General features: G+C 47.7%; 1 protein-coding gene across 1 annotated transcript; it reads left to right on the top strand.

Moving 5' to 3' along the window:
- The first annotated feature begins 2,728 nt into the window (after positions 1-2,728).
- On the top strand, positions 2,729-8,224 carry SMIM12 (small integral membrane protein 12). The gene is made up of 2 exons (XM_040337118.1): positions 2,729-2,845; positions 7,890-8,224. The coding sequence occupies exon 2, from the start codon at positions 7,946-7,948 to the stop codon at positions 8,219-8,221; it is 276 nt and encodes a 91-aa protein (XP_040193052.1). The 5' UTR covers positions 2,729-2,845; positions 7,890-7,945; the 3' UTR covers positions 8,222-8,224.
- The last annotated feature ends 316 nt before the right edge of the window (positions 8,225-8,540 follow it).

The following is an 8,540-nucleotide window of genomic DNA, read 5'->3' as shown; positions in this document are numbered from 1 at the left end:
TGGTTGTTGTCCTCTCTTACCTACAGACCCGTCCGCAGAGTAGCTGATGGACACGTGCGGCGCAAGGGAAGATAATACAAGCAGGCGGGCGGGTGATGATGACGTCAGCTACTTGGCTGCCGCCGGGTGGACCAAGATGGCCGCGGCTCCGGAGCTAGGCCCGAAGCCGCGGCCTTTCCTATGGGCGAGACCGCGGAGCTCACTCCGCGGATCGTCGATCAAAATAATTTTAGTCGATCAAAGAAATTAACGATTAATCGAACAATTAATCGTTAATTTCCGCAGCCCTAATTTTTACGCATGATTTTAAATATAAATGATATATCTTTCAAATTGCAACTGAATAAAATTGTATATATTATCAATGAATCTAAGCTTTTTTGTGCCCCTTTATCATGGTCTCCTGCTTTAATTTTTAAATTATTTTCCCTCTCCATCTATTAGACAAGCTGGGGTTTTATAACTGTTTTTTATCTGCCAAATTCAAGCTAAGCCAGGTGTTCTAATAATTATTGGGTACAGGAGATTTATGTTCGTACATTATCACATGGGAAGTCTAGTTTTTCAGTATTAGGCTGCTTTCACACTGGGGCGCTTTTACGCTAAAAATAGCGCCCCGAAACAGCCGCTCCTTTCTCTCTAGTGTGAAAGCCCTCGGGCATTCACACTGGAGCGGTGCGCTGGCAGGACGGTAAAAAAAGTCCTGCCAGCCGCATCTTTGAGACGCTGTAGGAGCGGCGAATACACCGCTCCTAAAGCACCCCTGCCCATTGAAATTAATGGGCACACGGCCGTACCGCCTGCAAAGCGCCGCAGAAAAAACGACGGCAAAGCACCGCTAAAAATAGCGGCACTTTACCGCAGACGCACCCAGCGCCTCAGTGTGAAAGTACCCTTAGGCCCCTTCCACACGAGGCGGACTCCATCGCTACGGGGTCCACCACCTCAGCGGGAGATCAGTCCGTTGATCTCCGCTGAGCCAGCAGATGACAGGTCCCTCTCTGCTCACTGAGTGGGGAGGGGCTTGTCGAGCGCCGCTGTCTCCTATGGAGAGATCTGATGAAAACGGACAGCATGTCAATTTTTATCAGATCTTACCCGATACTATATGGACGCATGGGGACGTATCGCCATCCGTCTAATTTTAGCAGGACATGTCTCCGCTGACATCCGATGCTCCATAGAGATGCATGGAGCGGCCGTTCAGGTCTGCCGACAAAACGGACAGGTGGAGCTGAACCGTCCCACCGTGTAAAAGGGGCCTTAGGATTGTGGAAATAGTGGAGACATGTAGATCCTGTTATGATATCTGTTCATAAGGTCAAACACAAGGCACCTTAATGTACAGCATTTATGAATATGAAATAAAGACAAAACAAATAGAAAAAAATACATTTTGTTTATTATCATAATATCACAAATAAAATGTATTCAACTTTATTATTGTAAATCATTTCTTTATTCAGTATAAACAATCCTGCATAGTATACAACATGTTTTTGTTGTCACATGAAAAGATACAATAAAGGGGGGGAGGGGGGAAGAGGGGAGTATAGAGAGAAAAAGGGGGAGATATACAGACACTGTGTGTGTGTGTGTCTCTCTCTCTCCGCGTGTCTCTCTCTCTCCGCGTGTCTCTCTCTCTCTGCGTGTCTCTCTCTCTCTCTCTCTGCGTGTCTCTCTCTCTCCGCGTGTATGCGTCTCTCTCTCCGCGCGTGTATGCGTCTCTCTCTCTCCGCGCGTGTATGCGTCTCTCTCTCTCTCCGCGCGTGTATGCGTCTCTCTCTCCGCGCGTGTATGCGTCTCTCTCTCTCCGCGCGTGTATGCGTCTCTCTCTCCGCGCGTGTATGCGTCTCTCTCTCCGCGCGTGTATGCGTCTCTCTCTCTCCGCGCGTGTATGCGTGTCTCTCTCTCTCTCTCCGCGCGTGTATGCGTCTCTCTCTCTCTCCGCGCGTGTATGCGTCTCTCTCTCTCTCTCCGCGCGTGTATGCGTCTCTCTCTCCGCGCGTGTATGCGTCTCTCTCTCCGCGCGTGTATGTGTCTCTCTCTGCTCGTGTGTCTCTCTGCGCGTGTGTGTCTCTCTCTCAGCGTGTGTGTCTCTCTCTCTCCGTGTGTGTCTCTCTCCGCGCGTCTCTCTCTCGCTCTCCGCGCGTCTCTCTCTCGCTCTCCGCGTGTGTCTCTCTCTCCCCGCGTGTGTCTCTCTCTCTCCGCGTGTGTCTCTCTCTCTCCGCATGTGTCTCTCTCTCTCCGCGTGTGTCTCTCTCTCTCCGCGTGTGTTTGTGTCTCTCTCGCTCTCCGCGTGTGTGTCTCTCTCTCCCTCTCTCCGCGTGTGTCTCTCTAATAGATAGACAGACACACACACAGAGACACACACACACATAGAGAGACACACACAGAGAGACACACACACACACAGAGAGAGAGTGACAGAGACACAGAGAGAGACAGAGACACACACACAGAGAGACACAGACACACAGAGAGAGAGAGAGACACACACAGAGAGAGACAGAGACACACACACACAGGGAGACACGCAGAGAGAGAGACACAGAGACACACACAGAGACACACACACATAGAGAGAGAGACACACACACAGAGAGAGAGAGAGAGAGAGAGAGGGGGGTATACAGAGAGAGAGAGGATATAATATAAAATAAGATGGACAGAGAGGGAGGGAGAGACCTTCAGGGTGAAAACGTGTGCTCTGCTTGCAGTCTCCTATTCACGTCACATTCCCGCCCTCTATTTCCTGCTTCCTGGTCACATGTTTCCTGTGACATCACTAGGTGAATCTGGAGTAAAGGGAAGTAGCAGCTACCGTGCGCTCAATGTCACTTAGGTAAGGGAGGCTGAGTATTACTTTATAACTGTACATAAGTGTGTGATAGTCATTAGAGATTACATAGGGACGGGACAAGCTGTACAGACTGTCATCCGGGTGACTTTATTACATAGCTGCACAAGGACCTCTCCTACCTTCATTACAAAACGAGCACAACTAATAGAACTGACACTCCTGTGTTTAGCGTTCCCAAATGCAGTGATCAGTGAAGTATACACTACTTTCATAGAGTTTGACAGGCTGCTGGCAGGAGAGCTGAGTGGGGCACCTGTCCCTCCTGATTACAGCTAACTGCCAGCTCCCCACACACCAGTGCTAAACACCCACTGTACATGGGGCATTAAAGTGTCCAATCAGATCTAGGACACACAGAATTCTCTTTTCTCTAACCATGCAGGGAGATTTAGTGAAACAGAATCTGGTGCAGCTCTGCATAGTAACCAATCAGGTCCTAAGTTTTATTGGCAAAGCTTAAAGTAATACTAAAGTCTCTCTTTTCTTTAAAAAAAAAAAAAACATGTTATACTTACCTGCTCTATGTAGTTGGTTTTGCACAGAGCAGCCCAGATCTTCCCCTTCTCGGGTCACTCGCCGATGCTCCTAGCTACTCCTTCCTTCCAGGTGCCCACACAGCTTGCTATGGGGGCACCCAAGCCATACCACTGCTCTGTGTGTCCATTCAGACATGGAGCCACAGTTTGGCCCCTCTCTCCTCATTGGCCTTTAATTGACAACAGCGGGAGCCAATGGAGCTGCTGCTATGTCCCAGCCAATCAGGAGTAAGGATGAGCTCTAGCGTGTTCGCACAGTCCATGTGCAGAGCAGGAAGTCTGCATGGCGCTGCTCTAACCACAGGCAGGGAGACATTTCTCGATCTCTGCAGCTGAGCATCGAACAATTTCTCCCTGCCTGTGATTAGCGCAGAGCCGTGCAGACTTCCTCACGGGCTCTGCACGTGGAGTGTGCGAACACGCCGGAGCTCATCCCTATTCAGGAGTGAGAGTCCCAGATGACTGAGGAACTCGTGCACATTGCTGGATCGAGATGGGGCCCAGGTAAGTATTAGTCCACGTTCACACTCAGCCCTGGTTCACACTGGGTACGATTTGGAACGATTTGAGATGCGATTTGACATGTCAAATCGGCGGCAATTGTCGGCAATGGCACTGTCCTAATCAGTGCGACGCCGCATCTGCGATTTCAAAAAGTAGTTCCTGTACTACTTTTTGCGATTTCGGGCCGCGATTTACATTAAATTGTGGCCAAAATCGCGGCAAAATCGCAGCCGCAAAATCGCGCATTTTACCGCGATTTTGAATTCGCAGCAGTGTGAACCTAGGCTCAGGGCAGGTTTGAAATCATGCAAGTTCAGCTAAACTCACACGATTTCAAACCGGCATTCCAGTCCGACTTCAGGGGCGATTTGACAGACATCTGTGTGGGTTCCTGCACAGGTGTCTATTGAAGTCGCCAAAAGTCGTGCAGAAACGACTTTTAGGAATCTGTGCGGCGCTGCAAAGTCGGTGTCGCATCGATTCCAACGGTGCCATTGCGAGTAATAGGCTCCGATTTGACATGTCAAATCGCATGCCAAATTGGCCCAATGTAAACATGGGCTGAGGGGCTGCTGCACACAGAAGGTTTTATATCTTAATGCATAGAATACATTAAAGCGGAGGTTCACCCAAAAAACAAGTATATAACATTACATTCAGTATACCTCAAACATGTACAGTATGCTGGTTTTTTTTTTTGGGGGGGTGTACATACGGTATTATCGGTATTTTCCTCCCGACTTCCGGGTACTCGCTCCCGCGGGAGTGGGCGTTCCCGTGCAGTGCCGCAATGTCATCTGGGACTTCGCCCATATGATTGACGTGCCTGAGAAAAACTCCCCCCCGGAGGATAAGGCGCGTCACGACTTTCCGAAAGTAGCCGAACCGCGTCGGCTCTATACGGCACCTGCGCAGTCAGCTCTACACGGCTCCTAGTCGGTGCACTGGCGCCGTATAGAGCCGACGCGGTTCGGCTACTTTCGGAAAGTCGTGACGCGCCTTATCCGCCGGGGGGAGTCTTTCTCAGGCACGTCAATCAAATGGGCAAAGTCCCAGATGACATTGTGGCACTACACAGGAACGCCCACTCCCGCGGGAGCGAGTACCCGGGAAGCCGGGAGGAAAATACAGATAATACCGTATGTACACCCCCCCAAAAAAAAACAAAAAACGGCATACTGTACATGTTTGAGGTATACTGAATGTAATGTTATATACTTGTTTTTTGGGTAAACCTCCGCTTTAAAGTGATTGTAAAGGCTCTTTTTTTTTCTTATAAAAATTATGTTATACTTACCTGCTCTGTTGCAGTGGATTTTCACAGAGCAGCCCAGATCCTCTTTTTTCTCGTGTCCTTTTTCTGTGATCCTGGCCCCTCCCTCCTGTTCAGTGCCCCCACAGCAAGCAGCTTGCTATGGGGGCACCCCAGCTGAGTCACAGCTCCCTGTGTCCATTCAGAGACAGAGCCTTGACCTGGACCCTCTCTCCCCTTATTGGCTAGTTGGCTTTGATTGACAGCAGCAGGTGCCAATGTCGCCGCTTCTGTGTTTCAGCCAATCAGGAAGGAGAATCTCAGGCAGCTGAGACACTCGTGGACAGGGAGGGGCCTCAGGTAAGTGTTAGGAGGGCTGCTGCACACGGAAGGCTTTTATCTTAATGCATTAAGATAAAAAAAACTCTTGCCTTTACAACCCATTTAAGGCTGCTTTCACAACAAGGAGTTTTTGAAGTGTTTTTGCTTAAAAAAAAAAAAAAAGTGCATAAAAAAAGTTAAAGAAAAATGCATCCCTTTAAATTCTGTTTATGTGTTCACACTGGGGTGGTGAGCTTCCATTGCATTTTTGAAGCATGTTGTGCAAGTTAAAAAAAACCTCACCAAAAACGCTCCTCCCCATTGAAATGAATGGGAACTGCATCTAAAACGCCTCAAAAGTGCACACACTAAGCATGTTTGGTGCAATTTTTGAGTCACATGTCCTTTAAAAATGCACCTCAAACGTTTCAAAAGTGCTCCATTAACGCATAGGCATTTTACAGGCAGTTTTGATATAAAGTAGTGGGGTTGATTTACTAAAGGCAAATCCACTTTGCACTACAAGTGCACCTGGAAGTGCAGTCGCTGTAGATCTGAGAGGAAATGAGGGGAAGCTCTGCTGATTTCTATCATCTAATCATGTTTTTTTATTTTCCTTGCATGTCCCCCTCAGATCTACAGCGACTGCACTTCCAGGTGCACTTGTAGTGCAAAGTGGATTTGCCTTTAGTAAATAAACCCCAATGTAAAAGTAGCCTAATTAAACAGGCTAAAGTTAGAACCTGATTGGTTACTACGCACAGCTGCACCAGATTCTCTGCGCACCAGTTTTAGTAAATCCCCTCAGTGTGAATGGTACCATTTGAAAAATGCATTTATGTGTGTTTAGAAATCCCATTTAAATGCATACAACACACCTATAGGTTTAATCAGAAGACATATTTTCCTGCGCTAGTGCGGAGGGCCTTAGTGAAAGGTGGTAGTATTTCCTGATGGTATAAATATAGGGTGATCGTGCATGCGCCGCTCCCTCGGCTGACTGGGGGATGTCCAAAATGCTATGTACGATAAAAGAAGGAAGGCACGTTGCCTAATGTATGAATCAAGATAAGAGTTTATTCTAAACAAATTCTAAACAAATAAGTATATACAGAGAAAAATACTATGTATTCATGAATAAATAACAGTGTTATCATTTGATAAAATAGTAGAATGTTACTGATATTGCTTCAAGGGGTTGTACCGAGGTGATGCGTGCAGCTGCAGCCATAACCTCGGTACTGTTCTTTAGAGAGGAGGGTCGGATTTCTTGTAATAATGACCGCTTGGCTGTTTTTACAAGGAGCGGGAGGGGACATCCCGTTCCCCCGTCCCACCAGGAGGCCTTAATGACCAGCCAAAATAAACCAAGCTATTTAAAAGAGACGTATGTTTTTTTTATTTTTATTTTCTTTCCCCATTATACTTACCCAGGTGGATGCAGTATCATACCGATGCTGCATCTGTCCCCCGTCACCTCTACACTGAGAACCGAGCCATGGACCACCGCCGATGGCTCGGTTTTTACAGATCCCCAAGCGGAGAGCTGCTGGCTGTCAATCAGCAGCTCTCCTCTGCTCATTGGAGTGCTGAGTTGTGGAGGGGTGGAGAGTGGCCGTCTCAGGCTATCAGCGGCTCGCTCAGAGGCTGATGGGCATCAGTCCAGGTACCTGGCAGATCCAGACTTTATTGTCCTGATGACTCGGTGCCTGGACTGATTCCAGTGACGTCAGCAGAGAGCAGACTTTAGCCCGCTCTCTGCTGAAAACGAGTCACAGGAGTGAAAAACGAATTGCATTCCTTTGACTTGTAGGAGAAGCTTAGCCAAACAAGCTCAGGTTGGACTTCTCCTTTAACTATTAGAACCCTGTGTATGAATAGGTTTTCTTTGCTGGCCAGAATAAGCACCTAGGTAAGAAGGTACTGTCTGCAGAGGCCCTGTGGGCTGCATGATAGTAGCCAAAGGATCACATTGCTGCAGGATGGGCACCAGGTCTCTATACAGATTGAAACCCCATTACCACCTTCCTTAGCTGTTATACCAAATATCAGAGCCCCTCACTCCTGTCAAGTGCCCCCAGAGCAACCAGCTTACAAGGGGGGCACCCAGGCAGACAAGCTTTGGAGCCGCTGCTCTGCGTGTCAATTTATGTCATGTTGTGTCATTCCCCTACTCTCTCATTGGCTGTGATTGACAGCAGTGGGAGCGAATGAGGAGGGAGAGTCCCCGGAGAGCCGAGGCTCTCGTGCACATTGCTGGATTGAGAGGGAACTCGGGTAAGTTCTAGGGTGGGGACTGGGGGAGCTGCTGCACACAGATGTTTTTTTTCTTTAGAACTACTTTAAGGCTTTGTTTGTTATATGAATTATTACTAATGCATGGTAATCATTTCTGTCATCCTGATTACTGCAGGCTGTCACCTGAAGCTCTCCTTCTACAATAGTAGCTTTGCGATTATCTGAGCCATAATGTGGCCTCTAATAATGACTGCAGCAAGGACTTATGCTCCATACATTACCTTCCCAGTGGCACTCGTGGTGGGAGCGGTGGGATATCACTTGGAATGGTTTATTCGTGGAACCCCACAGCAGACTAAAGAAGAGCAGAGCATTCTAGAAAAAAGAGAGGAAAGAGTCCTACAGGAGGCTGCAGGACGGGATCTCACTCAAGTCACCAGTCTGAAGGAAAGACTGGAATTTACACCCAAAGCTGCCCTAAATCGCAATCGACCAGAAAAAAGCTAAAAATAGGAAACTCCTCCCATCTCTTAATTTTAGGTGTTATTTTGATTGTACCAGAGACCTGATGGAAGAACATTGTATACATCCCTTCAGTTCAGAACAATGAAGACCGATGGTGCATCTTTATAATATTCAATATATTTCCCCCTAATGGGCTCTCCAGCAGAATCCTTTTACCTCTTTGGTTTCAAGTCTTTCAGCTTTAAACTTGCTCACCCCTAAAACATGGATTGCTTTTGGCTGTTTTGCTGCTGTTGCCCATGCCGAGTCAGATAAAAACTATCTAATACATAAATGAAATGTTGTCTATCTCAGGATTTAT

The sequence above is a fragment of the Rana temporaria genome, chromosome 2 (genome assembly GCF_905171775.1).
Source record: "Rana temporaria chromosome 2, aRanTem1.1, whole genome shotgun sequence".
Classification (NCBI taxonomy): Eukaryota; Metazoa; Chordata; class Amphibia; order Anura; family Ranidae; genus Rana; species Rana temporaria.
This window is presented reverse-complemented; position numbering and strand designations above follow the sequence as displayed.

Excerpts from the sequence above, each read along its gene's own strand:
- SMIM12 (XM_040337118.1), top strand. The coding sequence starts at position 7,946 with ATGTGGCCTCTAATAATGACTGCAGCAAGGACTTATGCTCCATACATT.